Source organism: Aulonocara sp. 'chitande type north' Nkhata Bay, linkage group LG13 (genome assembly GCF_057382095.1).
Source record: "Aulonocara sp. 'chitande type north' Nkhata Bay isolate Kocher_YH1m ecotype deep benthic linkage group LG13, A_spYH_male_GT1.1, whole genome shotgun sequence".
NCBI lineage: Eukaryota > Metazoa > Chordata > Actinopteri > Cichliformes > Cichlidae > Aulonocara > Aulonocara sp. 'chitande type north' Nkhata Bay.
In genome coordinates, this window is record NC_141356.1 from 5977454 (window position 1) to 5995136 (window position 17683).

The 17683-nt window shown below is 38.8% G+C and overlaps 1 protein-coding gene and 1 non-coding gene across 7 annotated transcripts in view; one reads left to right on the forward strand and one right to left on the reverse strand.

Annotated features, from left to right (window-relative positions):
• The window catches only part of cfap46 (cilia and flagella associated protein 46), a 73023-nt gene that overhangs the window by 13162 nt on the left and 42178 nt on the right, over positions 1–17683 (reverse strand). For all 6 annotated transcript variants that reach the window (XM_086258389.1, XM_086258386.1, XM_086258388.1 and 3 more), the window contains exons 31-46: positions 17062–17223; positions 16459–16607; positions 14997–15095; positions 14861–14921; positions 14183–14302; positions 12145–12345; positions 11951–12057; positions 11084–11266; positions 9734–9872; positions 8116–8313; positions 5996–6184; positions 5534–5650; positions 3235–3414; positions 2908–3081; positions 917–1014; positions 538–605 (exon numbers count right to left, since the gene is read on the reverse strand). In XM_086258389.1, the coding sequence (XP_086114515.1) occupies positions 538–605; positions 917–1014; positions 2908–3081; positions 3235–3414; positions 5534–5650; positions 5996–6184; positions 8116–8313; positions 9734–9872; positions 11084–11266; positions 11951–12057; positions 12145–12345; positions 14183–14302; positions 14861–14921; positions 14997–15095; positions 16459–16607; positions 17062–17223 (2245 nt within the window). The remainder of the gene's footprint in view (positions 1–537; positions 606–916; positions 1015–2907; positions 3082–3234; positions 3415–5533; positions 5651–5995; positions 6185–8115; positions 8314–9733; positions 9873–11083; positions 11267–11950; positions 12058–12144; positions 12346–14182; positions 14303–14860; positions 14922–14996; positions 15096–16458; positions 16608–17061; positions 17224–17683) is intronic.
• trnai-uau (transfer RNA isoleucine (anticodon UAU)) lies at positions 12594–12687 on the forward strand. The gene is made up of 2 exons: positions 12594–12631; positions 12652–12687. It is a non-coding gene; the product is annotated as a tRNA-Ile (tRNA).

A 17683-nucleotide genomic window follows, 5' to 3' on the forward strand; every position in this document is an offset into this window, starting at 1 on the left:
GAAAAACTAAATACACCATTCTAGCTTCTAGAACCATGTAATTGCTTTCTGTATAATTATCATGCTCTCACATTATTGTGGAGAAAGTCTGAGGCTCTTCTTTGTGACATTCCTTCAGTTCATTGATGTTTGTGGGGATTCCTTTATGCACAACTGCCTTAAGGTCCCGCTACATCATTTTAGCCATGTCAAAATCTGAATTTGACAGAACCATTACAACACACTGGTTCTTTTCTTTTTCAGCCATCCTGTTGTAGATTTGCTGCTGTACTTGGGATCATGTCCTGTTGCTTGACCCAATGTGGGTCAAGCTCTGGTTCTCGAATAGATTGCCTCATATTTGACTCTAGAATCAACAGCATTTGATTAGCAGTACCTAGCTGTTACTTACCGTCTAAATTCATATGGAAGCAGTGAATGTATTTAAATTTGTTTTTTATACACTGCTTCTGCATTTTGGCTTAGTTTTTTGGCTTAGACACAGTGCCCACCTAAAGATCTATCTCAACAGTATTAGTTTAAAAATATGTATCACACCTGTAACTTGTGGTGTCCTTCCCTTCTGAGCTTTAGTTGCCTCATAGAAACCACCATAGAGTTGTGACCTAAAAAAAAACAACACAAAAAGGAAAATAATTTCTACTCTTTAACTATAAACCCTTAAAATATGTGGTGCATCACCTTTACTTAGAACATACTTAATTGAAAAGAACATAGAATTCTCTAGTCACGTTAAATGCTACTCTCAACATGAATCATTGGGCTCATTCAGCTCCTCCAAACAGGACTACAACTAGTGTGACTTGTGACCTGTGATTATTCACTCAGTTGCTTTAATACTATTGAGATAGGGGACAAAAGTTACACAAAAGAGACAACAAAGATATAAAATGGAAAATGAAAAAACATAAAGTACCCATCTTCAGAGTGCTGAAGCAGCAAGATCTTAAGAGTGGGGGGGAGTTCTCCCAGAATGCTCGGGTGGTTGGGGATGATTGTCAGGTGGCTGAAGGTCTGCAAATCAGATAGTAAAGATCACAAATGTATATATAGTCATAGCAACTGCTTTTTGTTTCTCTCTCTCAAATGAAAGATCTTACTGAGCAAAATTCTCATTTGAATTCCACAACCCCAATCCCAAAAAAGTTGGAACACTGTAACATTTAAATATCAAAATGTCCAAACTGAGACATTTTAAGATTGTGTTAAAAATCATAGTTCATTTTGAATGTGATGACAGCAATACATCTGAATGACACAAAAAAGAAACAGCTGGAGGCACATTTTATAAATAATTAGGTTAGAATTCTGAGATTAAAGTCAGAATTCTGAGAAAAAAATAATTCTGATGAAAAAGTCAGAATTCTGAGAAAAAAGTCAGAATTGTGACTTAAATCTCAGAATTGTGACTTTAATCACAGAATTCTGACTTTTTCTCAGAATTCTGAGATAAAGTCACAATTCTGAGAAAAACGTCAGAATTGTGACTTTATCTCAGAATTCCGACTTTAATCTCAGAATTTTGAAAAAGAAGAAAAAAAAAGACGTGCCCACTTTTTTTCCCCCAGTGGCCCTAATCCTCTTCCATACATTTAAAATGGATTAAGCTGTTTAAGCCTTTTTTGGAAAACATGAACGCCATGTGCTCTGGACTAAAGAATTGAGAACTTGTTTTCAGGTCTCTGTTTAAAAGCCTGCGTCTCTGATGGTATGGATGTACATCAGTGCCTTCCTTGGAATGGCAATGGTTGGGGAAGATGTAATAAAATGATAAAATACAAATAGAAATGCACAATGTATTGCCAACTGCTGCACCTGTAAGAAAAACAAACTTACAACACTGGGAACATAAACATTCGAAAATGCACAGGTACATAAATCAATCTTCTTGTGGTTTGAGTGTGAGAGAGAGAATGAGAGAGACCGTTGGGGCGCACATGGTCATCTGGGACTCTATTGGGTGGGAGTCCCAGATGACCAGGGGCGATGGGCAGCCAACCCCACTAGAGGCTGGTGCGAGCCGGGATCAGCATCCCAGGGCTCCAGGGACCCAAGAATAACCCAGTACCTGGGAGAGCCTTAATATCAAAATTGAGGGGCAGATAGCAGCCCCACCCACCAACTGCTGGTTAGCCCACCTGTCCCCCAAAGCCCTATGTGTTTGATGATGTTGTGAACCTTAATGACTATAGTGTAGAGGGGCAGGTCGCTGCGCAGTACAGCGAGCAGAGCCAGATGAATGGCTCTACCCGCTGTGACCTACGAGACCCACAACCCTCCATCAAGACTCTACCCTAGAGGCTACCCCTGGAAGGATACAGCCGGGAAACAACTGGTTCAGTAGGCAAATTGGTATGTTCTGAAAACAACATCTTTCTCTGACATTACAAATGACAGAAATTACAAATTCTCTCATTCCTATTACCGTTTCCTAAATATTCTTCTCGTCCATAAATGCTGATTTAAATATTCTCCTTTAATATTCTCCTTTATTCTTCTTTGTGTCAATGCCTGTCTATCATCAGTTTTTCAATGCATATGTTTAGGAGGTCTCAGCAGCAGTTTTCTAAAGCTATAAACAGCTGTTTAACTCTTTCATTTCATTTTATAGCCAATATCAAAACATTGAACTGTTTCTGATAAAATTTGTTGGCTGCCCAGAATGCTCACAGGGCTGCAAATACTACAAAGACGTCAGACACTGGACTTGCTGCTTTGACATAAAACCCTTTAAAGCCCCAAAAAATGTTTCCAGCTCCACTGCTCTGTGTGACTTTGGAACCCTACAGTGCAATTGAAGCAAAGGGCATAACAGCACCACTATTATGCTCCCCATCAAGGGAATTTACTGAGCTGGGTATGACAGAATCCATAAATCATGAGCATGGGTGTTTGGTGACCTGCTACCTTGGAGAGGCTGCTAAGGGAGTCCTCCACTTCCCTTATCATGCTGCTGGGTCTCTCCTCGAGAGAAAGAAGCAGATTCCTGCGGATGCTGAGCAGAGCTGAGAGCTGGGATGCACTGGTGTCGGCACAAGCAGAATTTAGGACCTCAGCCATCACAGCAACAGTGCGGCAGCTCTGGGAATAAAGGAGACGGGTGGACGAAAGAGCGGTTAATCTTAAGAAATTACCATAAGTGTTCTTAAAGAACATCATAAGCAAGCAAAGACAAAATCTGAGCACACACACATCATCTTTGCAAAACACAATAGGAATGTGTTTTGCATGTACCTGAAGCAGGGCAAGATATTGACCTGCCACTGCAGGGTCAGACTGGCCATGACACTCCAACATGTTCAGAGATGCACCGGCCAAGATGGAGGAGGATAAATTGTGTTGGAGACATAGGCTGATGGACTCAGCCAGTGCTTTGCTGGCTTGTGCCAACAGTTGCTGAGCTTTCTGGCTTTTCTGTAGCAGAATAAAGAAACATAAGAAGCACACATGTACACATCATGGTCATGCAGTTGTAAATATATGTTTACATGCATGTTAAAATAGGACTTCTGGAGCCAAAGTAACAAAAATGTATACTTCTCTTTAATGAAAGTTACCCCTGCATATGGCTTAAAATCAAATTCTACAACTGTGATTGTATACATATGCAAATTAGTCTCTGCCTCACCCCTCTGTTGCTTGTCTACATAGCATCCCTGTAGTTGCTCTGTATCAGTGAACCCCATACACTCACAGTTAAGTTCTTGCTATATGGTGTAAGTGTTTTAGACGAGATATGAAAATCCAGTGAGTAATATGTAAATCTAAAGGTCCTGTCACACAGAGAAGGAGGCTGTTCCAGCACGTCAAGGGAGCGATAAAGTCACAGAAACAATGAAAAAATACACTGTGTCCAGAGCACACTGGAACATACCTATGTGCTAGCAGTTAAAACTAAACACAACTGTCAAAGCTTTTTTGCACATGCAGTATTTAAGTTAGAGTAACTTAACATGTTGTTGTCAACTAAGGTAATGCAATCTTCACTGTACCTCACTTGTGTCTGCTCAAGTTCGCTTCATGTGTGTCTGTTTTCACCGTGAAAAACACACAACAGAGAACAGGAGGAGAACGAGGAGACGCACACACACCTGATGTTTTCAGCCAGCTAAAAATGATACACCAAGTTGCCAGCTCTGACAGCCTCACCCCACGTTACAAGTTTCTTGCCTTTGGAAACTTTTTTTGGCTTCACAGACAATATATGTTTTATGTAAAAAGGTATTTTCCTAGGGTTATAATGCTATATCACAGGTGTGTAGAAATGTGTAACTACATTGGCAACAGTGTAAGTGTGATTTGTTAAAGCGAGCACTTTTTCCAAAACAGTGGTTGTGGAGCAAAACGAGCTCAAGGCTTTTTACGTCAAGGGTTCGACCGCTTTTTTCCTTAGAACACAGACAGTGGAATGCAATTTGTCAGAAATTTCAAATCATAGTTTTTCCTGTCAGCATGTGGAGCATAATCCATTTGAATATGATGTGCAGGTATTTCTGTATTTATACTACATTGGAGGTGACGTTTATCAGGTAAACAGTTATCTAGATGCCAAAAATACTGTTGACATCTAAAGTAAAAAGCAAATCATTGCAGAGAATAAAGAGTTCAACATTTTTACAATAAGTGTAAACAGATTTGGTGTTAAATGTATTTTCTGCCCCCCAAGAACTCAGCAATATTAAGGGTTTAATTATGAATAATAATATTTAAGGATGCGCTTTAAAATCTGGTCTATAAAATAGTTTGCAAGTGGTTACTCCGATGGCTCATTTTAAAGATATTATGTAAATAATAAATACTTTCTACATGCTTACATGCTCTTACATGTTCCAGTTTCACTGTACAAAGCATACGTACAGCAACAATAACAGCATCTTGATCTATCTTTACATAGGGTGTGGAGCATGTAGACCACGATGATCACTTCTGTGAACACTACTTATTTCATAAGGTTTCAGTTAATAGATAACAGTCCTAAATGGTGCTTTAATTCCTCATATTTCTTTAACTACAAGTGTTATTAAGTAAACTTAAGCAAGTCAAAAGAAGGAACAACAACAACAACAACAAAAAACCTCATCTTACCCCACCATGCTCTCTAACAGAGAATTAGCTTAACAGGCAAAGCACAGTCCCCAACCTCCCCAAATAAAACTGCATAATAGAGAAACTGGTTAAAGCTGTCTGTGCAGGTGATTATCTCATTTTGATAAAATTCAAATGGCGCCGGGATTTTAGGAATAATACATTTCGTGACAATATCATTAATCTCAAAGCAGACAGGCACGTCAAAACCGAATCTTACTTAACATTCCAAAATGTTGCCACATAAATAATACACTTCCTCCCTTTTTTCTTCTGCAAGTTTGATGTTTACAGGAGATCTTTCTGTGCTCACTTTCAATATGAGAACTATGCAGGATGCCTGGAAAGTTCCCTCCGAGGGATTTGAGAAGTGGGGAAAACCTTAATATAAAACCACAGATTAGAGATGAGTCTAGGGTGCAGGGATCACTTGTCAGAGGGTATGTACCTGCAGCTCAGAACTTTTGGCAGAGGTCGTTCGCAGCTTTTTTCTGCTCGATCCTCTGTCTTTCTGTGAATCCCCTTCCTCTGTGGAAACGGCTTTAGAACCGGCCCAGGCTTCCTTCTGCACAAAGTTGTTTCAAGATCATGATTAGTATAAAATCGCATCATGATCACAAACCTTGACGTTCTAAGCTTCTCTGTCTTAAATTATGTAAAAGAATATCCATCTCTCTAATCACTATAAGCTTGTAACCCCGTGTTAGGTCATCTGTGCACCGGTGCATGCATGTGTGTATCTGGGCCTGCATCCAAAAAGGCCTGATTGTTCTCCAAGATTTCTGACTTCCACAGATAAAGAGAAATTATATGAATGATAAAGTTTCTACAGTTTTCCTTTCTATGGCCCATAGGGCTGCAGACATATACATTACCTGTAAAGCTATAGCTGAACTTTTGGGTTATGCACCTGCTTATGTGTGTCCCACAGAGAACACAGATAAATGGGATCCTCCTGCACAGCCAGCAGTCTCATGTACTTTCCCAATAGGCTCATGCAGTGAGCTCTGGTCTCCATACTGTCCAGGGACTGAGAGCTGACTGCAGCCAGCTGGCCTAGAGCAATCTGCCCCAAGGTTGTTCCCACACTCATCCATTCCTGGACAAGACACAACAAAATTAAGGTCAGATGAGGAGATGGATCACAAACAAAGTGCTTACTTGCACTGACAAACAACTAGCTGAATTCACAGACTCTAAATTTGATTGGATACATTCATTCATTGATGTTTGGGAGTTGGCTGTAGAGAAATTTGCTTTGGAAGCAAATGCAAGCCCAGGTTTGATCTGTTTTTAGCTGATCAAATTTGAGTTGATCTGCTTTTCTCTTGTAATGGGAAAAGATTTTATGAAAGCCGCTAAGAAGAGGCAGAATCGGCCTGTGTGGAGGCAACATGAAGTACTCTAGCTACAAAATGTGTGTATTTCTCAAAAAATAATTTCCTATATGTGGAGAAAGTGATGAAGAGAAAAGCAAAAGAAGATAAGACAGAAAGATCGGAAACAAAGAACTGGGATTTTACAAAAATAACACACACTGTCTGATAGAAGGGCAAAGGTTGATAGTATTTGTCATGCTAGTAGAACTGCGAGCTCTCAGACTCATAATTTAAATGATCGATATTAAATTAATAATTTCCACTTCAGACTTCTGGATGATGCAGTTGCTAACGTCTTATTGGACTTTCCAAGCATGCATCAACTGTCAGACAGGACACTGAGAATGGATACAACTCTAAAGTAGTTGTCAACAGAGTTGAGGCTAAGAGCAGCCTTTGTAAATGTGGATCTTAACAGAAGAAATACATGCTAGTACTGAGTGCAATATGAGGCTCTCTCTCACCTGAGGAGCATTCTACAGCAGAGAGGAGTAAGTGCATACCAGCCCATGAACGCTGGCAGCTATTCAAACATCTCTTGCACATTGCATTACTAGAAATCCCACAGACGACTCTCATAACAGTGCACACACGATGGCTCCTAGTACTTTGCATGTTAGCACCCCCAAGTGGCAGCTAACCTGCACACACCTCTGAACTAAATTTTAAGGAAACATTAGGAAAAAATGGATCTTGGACATAATCAACTGTCTTAAAAACTGTACATAGGAAACATGACAAATGAACTAAGGGTTTATAGGAGGATGGGGTGTTTTTCATTTATTTAATAGCTGGTTTATTTTCTATCCTTAAAATATGTTTTAGATTCTAAGAGTATTTTCTTAGAAAAGATCATTTCAGCTAAACTGCAGTATGGTGGCAAAGTTTTAAGTCAAGCCTTGTTTTGTTGTGCTTTGTTACAGATACATGCAAACATACATGGAAATCCTGTAATGAGCTTGTGAATATTTGGTATGACCACCTTCATTTTTAAACTTAGCCTGAAATCTCTTTGGCAGCGTTCCTGTCATTTCTTTAAATAGTCTTAAGCAATAGTTCTCCAGGCTTCCTGAAGGACATTCAAAGCTCTTCTTTGGATGTTGTCTGCTTCTTGTTCTGTTCTCTGTCGAGATAATCCCACACTGCTTCAAAAATAATTTTGAAGTCTGGGCTCTGGGGAGGCCAATCAACTGACTGATAATGTTCCACTGGGCATGGAAAGTATTTGTGCCCAAATACTTTTAGATTAAATAACATTGAAAGAATACACATTTAAATAAATAAAAATCTACAGGAAATGTTTCCAGTTGTTATCTTTGTTAGTTTGTAAAAAAAAGTTTTAACATAACCATCCTGTAAAGGTTTATTATTATAACTGAGGCTAAGATTCCTACATGACTGTGAGTCTACTGTTTTGTATTATTATATTGTAAAAAAAAAAAAAAAAAAAAAGAAGGAATAAAATAAAGCTATAATAATAATTCAAATGTGTAGAATGCAGAACGCCGGTGTATAGCAGAATCTAAAAATGTATCATATCAACTCATGTCAAATGAGGGGTCTGTGTTGTGCTAGGCATGATCGACTACATCTGAATCCAACAAAAAGATCTCACATTTGTACCACGATGTCAAAGTGTTTGCAGTCTAACCTCTTCTTTGGAGTTAGGCTCAGGTGTGCAGCGTGAATATTCCTCCAGTGCTATTTCAGCTAAGGTCATCTTCTCGCAGGCCAAAGCCTGCAGCGTCTCCTCGGCACAGCGCTCCTCTAGCATGGACAGGCAGAATTCAACCAGGGCCAGCCGCAGGCCAAGCAGCCTCCGCGCGGCTGCCAGTGACAGTCCATGTCTCTGGCAGGGATGAAAACAGCACCAGTGTAAATACACATGATACAAATACAAGAAGCAGATTATAACAGAACTCTAACATACACAAACATATTCTTTATATGTTGTTGTGTATGAGGCAGAACTCAAGAAATGTTATACTTCAAGAAAGTGTTATAGTAAGCGTAAGTGGGCAGTCTATGGTTTTTAAGATAAAACTCCAAACAACCTAGTGACATCACATGCTGTGTTCACACAAGAACACTAACTTCTTAAATCCAGCTTGACAGACAGTGTTAAATAGATGACAGCTTTTTAGAGAAGGGCTCCATGATGTAAATTAGCCTTAATGCAATTAGTGTTTCATTTCCACGTATCAGCTGACAAATATTCTCTCTGGTCTGTTTGGGTATACGAGTGGGCTGTGCTGATGAGTTCAGAGAAGATCCTAGATACAAAGTTGGATCAGATATTCTGAGATGTGGATATCAAGAAACTCGGGCAGCAGTTTGAAGGTGAAAACCCAGATTTAAATAGCACAGAATTAAAAAACGGGTGTACCCAGATTATAAATATGAATAAATGAGCATGACTTCAGAGGTTACAACTATTTTCAATGTAGGGTGGCATAACTCATCCAGTATTGGGCAGCAGCACCACCTACTGAAAGCACAGTGCTACGGCATAGCTTTCAGCCTCCAACAGCTAAGTCAAACATCCATAGCAGATTTAATCAAAAAACGAATTGAACAAGGATTTGTGGCAGGTGTGGGAACTGTTGGATCGATCTCTCTTTTGTGATTCTATCAGAGCTGCATCCATCATTATGCCAGTTCATCTCTGCCCCTGAAGCCCTCATATAACTTCATCTGTATGAGAGTGTGAGGGCTACACTGAGGCCCAGTAGCAGGTTAAAAAATGATTATGTTTAACTGTGAACTACTTAAGAAGATTTACATGAATGAATATGGAGGTATATAAAGAAAACATAGATACACTAATAATTAGCTATCATACAACAAGGAAGCCCAGAATATGACAGTGACACAGCAATACAAGCTTTATTGTGATTCAGTCAAGCAAAGAGCACAAACAAAGCCTGTTACTTAGATGTTCCAGAGTAAATTCCCTTCCTCATTCCAAATAAGCTCAAAACTTCTCTAAATAAAAACAAAAATTGAAAGAACTTCACCATCTGCACAACAATCTCAGCCAGAGTGCTTGGCTGTTAAACTCTGACTGTTATAACCAAACAAATGTACTATCACAGCTGCTCAAAGTCCTTTTTCAGCCTTATTTTCTGCTGCTTCAAACATGAGCAGACTTTCTGTGACTGGCTGAAAGCACAGATAGGAAAAGAAGTTTCTAAGAACATGTAAGAGATTAAAAAGCTCACAATGTTTTTTGCAGAAAACATCATGACAATGACAGATGACAGATTTACCTCTTCCTGTGGGGGGAGCAGACTCTCAGCATTCTGTACTGCATGTTCCTGCACCGTGACAGCAAGCTGCAGCTGAGAGAGCCCATTCATCAGGAAGCTCTGTTTCGACTCTCTTTCAGTAGTATGATTGGCTAGGATTCTGTAATAGTTGTAATAGGATAAAAAACGAATGATAGTAGAAGATAAAAAGCACACCAAGACAGAAAAAAAAGGTGTAATTCCAATCTGTCCCCTACATCCTCCCACTCGGTAATGAGTCTAACTCTGTGTGGGATCACACTTGCAGCTCCTGAAGGGCTTCTTAAATAAAACAAATTCGGGTGTATGCTTTTTTCAACATAAACTTTAACTACCAATCAGCAGCTGCAGCATTGTACACTCTAATGGATGGAAAATGCACCTACAGTTAGAGCATTTCATTTGTTGAATAAAGACAGTTTTTGTTTAGCCTCTGTTTGTTGGTTTGTATTTAATACTTGGATGAAAATACTTGGATGAAGTCAGTGACTGAAGTCTAGAACCCACAAGCATTACTTGAATTAAAGCTGAAAGTCCCCATTTCAATCACATCTTTGTAGTTTGATTTAAAATACACTGCAGCAGTGTACAGAGGCAAAACTACAAAAAATGGGCCAACAATAATGGGCCTCACGTGATTCCATTTTATGATACACTTCTTATGATTATTTTCTTCTTTATTGTTTGTTATTCTTATAACCTTCAAAACTATAAATATTTTTTATCAAAAATTTAAAACATTAAAGTCCATCCATCCACTTATCAGGGTCGTGGAGGGGGGGAGCTGGAGCCTATCCCAGTTATTACAGGGCAAGAGGTAAGGTACACCCTGGACAAGTCACCAGTCTGTCATAGGGCTGAAATTCACATAGGCAATTTTGAATCATCACTTAACCACATGTCTTTGGACATGTAGGAAGAAGCTAGAGTACCCAGAGAAAACATGCAAACTCCAAATCAGACCTGATGGTGGAGCTGAACTCAGAACCTTCTTGATTGTTAGTCACAGTGCTAACGATTACACCACTGTACTGCATTGTCACCACCAAATTCTTTTCTTTTGTTTTGGATTTTTAGAAAGACAAAGTTTTGAACAGTACCCAAGTAGAAAACTATTTGAGTGTGCGCAGGGAGAGAGTGTACCAGCTGGATTTGGGCAAAAGTTTGTCTGTGTGAGAAAACAAGACTGAATGAAAACAAGCACGGGGAAACAGAGTTACACTTTAATTTGCTGTAGTGAAAACTGCACTTCCATACTGCACATAGCATGGTTTAAAACTGTTCCAATTTTAAATACTGTTCAATTTAGGCCTGGTGTAACTGTTGACTAACCTCAAACCATGCGCACATTCTCCATGTGCCTCTGCTGCCTGTTGTCTATAGCCGAGTTTAGTAAAGCCACTGGCGCTCTCTCTGAGTGTATCACAGGCAGTCATTAGCCTCTGGAAAGCCTCAGTGTGGAGTGTCTCCATAGGTTCCCCACTACCAATGGCACGTATACATTCCAAGGCTCCTCTGAAAAGCAACACATCACACTGAGTTAGATAAAGATTACATCAAATACATAATTGATGTAGACATTGCTACATAATCAGTGTTGTCAGTTTCTTTAAACATTTATAACATAATTTGAAACAGATGTTCAAATGAATTACACTGAATGCACATCATGTAAAGCAACTAGAATAGTTTCCAACATGCAAAGTAGATCTTATTTCTTAAAGTTTAAGCCAAAGTCTGTAGTGAAGGCACATTGCGACATTCTGTAAATGGCTTAAACAGTACTTAAAAATACAATATATATTATACAGCTAAATAAACCTTAGACTTAAAACAATACAATAGTTGTTTGGGACAAAGCATCAGTGTGTTCCAGATATATCTGCAAATGGTAGATAAATGGTAAATAAACTGTTAATTATATAGTGCTTTTCTACTCTGAGTACTCAAATCACTTCTTTAATGCTTAGCACTATTCAAAGCTGTATAAGATATTTATAAAAATATTCAACTGTGGTTAAATATAAAATTGATCTAAAATATTCATTGAGTGTGAGTGTTTCATTTTCACTTAAGATCAAAAGTAAAGTTCAGAAATGAAAACAAATCTTAAGAAAACAACAAACATTTATAATATAGTCAGCTTAACTAAGAAAAACCAAACACTATTAACATCTAAGTAGAAAGCTTCATGTTTACCTCATCTCTAATGAGGTGATCAAGAATGTGAGCGCTGGGGCTTGGTTTACCCGCTGCTCAAGTACTAGCTTCAGAGCTCTACAGCCTTGTTTTATAGTCTGATCAACCTATAAAAGAAAAAAAAAAGCCTTGAGGGAAAATTTCTACAAACACAACACTGTGCAAAGACTTATCAGAAGGTTGTAATTCGATACCTTTGTTTGAAAATCGTTGTCTCTCTGGCCTACCACAGCTGTGACTTTGGTAAGGGTAAGCTGGTACCAGAAGTCCTCATCCCCACCCAGGGTTTGGGCTTTGTCCAGCAGAGTCAGAGCCTGGGCATAGTTCTGCTCTTTACAAGCCAAACTGGCCAGATAGATCAAACTTCTTGATATAACACTTTGGTCTCCAAGCACCTCAACAGAAACAGTTTGAATCAGAAATTAAATCAATTATAGAAGAGTCAAAGCAACCAAATGCAATTTGGCTCTGAAGTAATTCTAGTCTAGACATCATCATAATTTTTGTAATTCAGTTTGTATAGTGTTAAAGACCACATATCATTTCCAAACTGTAATCAGAATACATCTTTCTGCAGCAAATTTCAGTAATCTTATTACGTGTTACACAATTAAGATGATACTTGAATTGCAACATAGCACAGGCTCCAGTGGCGCAATCGGTTAGCGCGCGGTACTTATATGACAGTACGCTGTAGAGCAATGCCGAGGTTGTGAGTTCGAGCCTCACCTGGAGCACCCTTTTAAATTCCTGTTGTCAACCATACAAAGCAACAGAGGGTGAAGTAGAGAGATGATAGCACCGGAAAAAAGAAGAAGTGAAAGATCCTAAGCCTTTAGTTAACATGCAGCGACCAGGCAAGGCGGAATTAGAAGATGATGGAGCCACCAGGGAAGAGGAAGGACGACATGCTGAGGGTTAGTGTGACAGACAAAGATGCCAGGGATAGGGTGAGATTGAGTCCACTGTAGTGACTCCTAAATTGAGCAACTCAAAGAAGTAGAACATTCACGTTGCCATCAGCTGCCTTCAGTTTCTGAGGCAAGAGGGGAAAAACAGTGAAGCAGTCTATAACTATAACTATGAGGGGACAAATATCTAATGATAAAGTTAGAAGCCCACTGCTTCTAACAAGGGATCGACTCTTTCAAAGACAGGATTAAAAGATAGAGGCAGCAGTGAAGAATCCCGGTCGATGTGATATTAGAGATAAATGTCAGGCAGCCAAAGGTAATAACCAGGTGTTACAGTGGGATTTAGAAGGTTGGGGAAACCTAATGTCCAAACCTAAAATCACTTTGAAATAAAACTTGTGAAAATATGTATCGTGAGCTCCAGTAAATTTGTCTTCTTTGAGTTATCAGTTGATCTTTACTGCTGCTGCTCTAAACATTAGAGATGCAGCAGTTTTTTAACTGAATTTAACAAAATAAAAGGAGACAGAGCTGTTTAAACTGATGACTGCTACTCTTGATGTAACCCAACACTGACCATGAACACCACAGTCTGCCCTGCACTAGTCCAGCATAGTGCATTACTGTGAACTTCATCAGAAGATTGAAAACTATCCAGTTTAGCCTGCACTCATCTGCCAAGCATTCTTATGCAACCTCTAACTAATACAAACTATTATACTTTAATTGGGTTTTCAAGTCTTTCACAATGAGAAAAAACATAACCTCTGAAGATGAAAATCTGTGATCAGCGAATTTTTTTAAACTTATATATAACTTATTATTAAAAGCTATTATTAAATGCTTCAGCATTGTTCCAGATTGCTGTGGCCCATGCTAACCCCTGGCAGTACAGCAGAATTGCTGCGTCAATATCATTTTTCTGTGAAGTGTTATTTAGCCTGGTTTCCAAAAACACTGCTATCAACTTCAATACTAAAAGAAAATCCTCTCTATGTCCTCCTTAGTAGTTTATGGATTTGTGCCAGCATGTTAGCATGTAGCCTGTAGTTTTATTGTTGTGCCAGTGCATATTAGGCTATGCTGCAGGGTAATGGGTAGTGAAATACTTTACTTAGAATATCCTGGATGTAAAGTAACTTCATAGCTTGAATACTGTGTCTCGTGTTAGTTGAGGGTATTTTCTTGTCATAGTTGAGTCTATTAGAATAAATGTTCTTTCTGATAGTGGCGACAAAGAGTAGATCAGCAATATGTTTGTTAGAATGATAAATAAAGCTTAGGGTAATATTTTCAAATATTTCCTTCCTAACCTTACCATAGACACCATGTGGGCCTCAGCCAGGAGTTGTCTGGCTGACTCATAGAGTCCCACACTGAGGCAAACCTCAGCTTTGTCCAGCCAAATGTCCGGCGCACTCTCACCCATCTCTCCTTTCTGCCAAAGTATTCACCAAAGTATAAGACGATAACGTTTTTTTTAATAAACTGAATCAAACTCTTTCTCAAGCTTTCAGTTGACAACATGTTGCATACACATGAGATATCAAGAAGAAAATTACACATTACACATAGCACATCAAGTGTATGTGTAATATTTAATGTGGATGTAACATTACGTAACTAAATGTATGTAACATGTAAAAATCATTACATGTCCTGCTGGGATCAGAGTCTTATAGTGTTTATCAGCTGTGATTACATAATCAACATTATTAACAAGCTGAGATTATAGAGAATAACAGAGTTGGAAGAATGGGAAAAAAGTGATAACTATTTATAATTCTAGCCACAAAAATCATCATCTTAAACATCCAATATTAATCTGCCATAACTCTGTGCTATATTATAAAAGTACTAATTTAAATACCACAACTACTGGGGCTGTTGTCAATCATCCTCTGAGAAGCAATACAATGAATGCTAATTAAAGTATAATTTCTTTAACATGTAAACCATAAGCACAGATGCATCTGTTTTGTGAGAAGAAGCTGACCTGGTTGCAAGCTTTGCGGAGGCTGCTCCTCTCCTGCGAAAGCACTACGGCTCTGCGGCACCTGCAGTCATGAATATGATATCATAGGTTATTAAAGATGCACAAACATTAAATCTTTATAGCCCAGTTCACGTACCCCATTTGTTCTCGTTCTGGGACTGCACTCAGAGGCAGAAGCTTCTTCTGATATGGTGAGTGTGCCTCCAAACCCAGCTCAACACAGGTTCTGGCAATTCTAATAAGGTGAAAACAGGAAGAGGAACATGACATTCAATGATGGAGTAACTTATGGGACCGCAGGCTGACGCTCCTCAGTCAGTCAGTTAAGTCAAGTAATTATTTTACTCTGGGACACAATTTAAATGAGATGAAACGTGTGCTGGAAACAGCCACACTTACTGTATACAAAACTGACATAATATTTATTAATATTTGGAAACAGTAAGTATTCACTGATTGAGCCACACACAATTTTATCACTGCGTATCTTCAAGCTATGATCCAAAAGTTTTGGGAACAAGCCTAATAGGTAAAATGAAAACGCTCACCGGATTTAAATTTATCCAGTTTTTCATTCAAGATCTCTCAGTAGAAGTCTGTCATGAGTGAAGAAAAGTGGGGAAAGTGGAAAACTTGGCAAGCAGGAAATGAACAAAAAACTGTGTGTATTTGCTTTTTAAGAAGATGATAAAATTTATAAGAGAAACTGATATTTATTATATTGAATTTCTTTCTCACTGGAGAAACTGCTCCACAGTGATAGTGGTCAGAATGGGCCTTTTGAGAAGTCATCTGAAAACAAAAACTGCACTGGAAGCCTTTTCAACAAATCTCATCAGATTTTAGCAGGAGATTTATTGACCAGTTCCCTGAACTTTTCAATCACACCTTGTACCTTAACAGTGATACAAGTGGTTAGAGAAGGTGGCGTGCAGCGCTTTTAAACATAGATCAGGATAAAGTAAGCTCCCCTGTAGCTGAGTCCATCCTACATGTTCTGACCCAATCAATTCTGTTTCATGAGCCCTGAGACATCACACAGCGCCTCCTTTAGCCATAAAGCTTTATACAACTTTTTTAAAATATATAGCATTACCTGAATACCTGTAAACTGACAGAATGTTGAAAAATTGATAGGCACACTAAACATGATGTAAATCGTAGCTTTACAGATAAAGTCAAAGGTTTATTTATTCAAATATTTAATTATTAGGAAAAAATGCTTGGTGTAAACTTGCTCTATACCAATAAAGTAAATCTGATGTAACCCGATTCCAGTAAACTATCAATTTAATTTGAACAAATGAAATTTGATGTTTTACATTGCACTCATGTAGCAAAAATTCCACGGAAAATTTACATGTTATCCAGTGATTTAAAGTCAGCAATTTGGGCGTAAATATTTTTTGAGTGCAGCTTTTTTTTTTTTTTACCAAGAGAATATTATCTTGTATTTAGTGAATAAAGTTCATCACTGAGCAAGTTATCTGATTTTTGTACCACCCTCTGAACCTCAAACGCTTTAAACAACATTCTTCTCATATACAGTAGGACTACCTAAGACCTGAGTGTGAGGTGTAGGTCACCCTGGTTTTTACCTAAGCCTGTAGAGGTCAGAGAGGCTTGTCATATCCAAAAGCTCATGAGCAATGGTCTCAGCTAGATGCACTGCAGGAAGGGTCAGGTGGCCGAGTGACAGTGAGTTCAGTTCTCTTTCCAGCAGGTTGAGATAAAACAGGCTTTGTTTCTACAGCCAAACACAAAGAGAAACATAAAGGTTTAAAGACTTTCACTAACAAGTATACATCAAGACTTTTCAGTGTTTTATCAGAATAGAAAATGGCTCTTTGCTCCTTTTTCTAACCAATTAGATGAAGTCTTGTTACATATTGCCATCCCACTGAGGCTGTAGATCCATGAATGGATCACAGTACATGTTTCATTTAGAATACCAGGGCTTTATCGTCTTCTGACAGCTTAACTTGATCCCCAAAGATCAATAAGTGTGCTTTCTTGTCAACAAAACTTTGCAGCAACACTGACTTTAAGTTACCGCTTCGCTTTTATATAGCCAAGTCTTTGATTCTATATAGCTGGGAGATACAACCTCTGCTAAATAAAAAGTGAAGTCTGAGACAATACCACAGATGTTACACCTTATAATGCAGAGAGAAATGTATGAGAGAAGTTTGTAGTCTTGCCTGCTTTGTAATGCTGTGAGTGTTGATACAGTGGGGGTTGCTGCTGGTTCTGAATATCTGCCTGGCCTGGTCGGGACAGACAAAGGAGGCCCAGTCCCTCGTGGTGGAAGGAGGTGTCTGATCCAAGACAACAGCTTTAGGTCTTTCATCAGCAGATGTAGGCTGGTCAAACAGATGAGACACAGTACTGACTTTTGTTAGGTTTTGTATTGTTGATTGTCATTTATGCTTAGAAATATTTAACCATATATGCTTAGAGGTGTATAATCAATTGTGTAGTGATAGGATGTGTGATCTTTAGCAGGCTGCAAAGGCTTGGTGTGTATTCCACACTGGAATGCACACCTACATCCTGGGAGCATGGGAAGTGGTCGTACCTTGTCTTATTGTCTTATGGTAGGATAAACGTATCTATATCTGTTTTAGGCTAAGTGCCTTTTGTTTAGATGAACTGTTGGACTTCCAGACCAGCAGGTTTAGGGAAGTCATTTATGGGGTCACACTCTGACCCCACACACACACACACACACACACACACACACACACACACACACACACACACTCACAGTATTCTTTGTTCACATGTATACCTATGTAAGATGTTATGTGTTAATGACCCTAT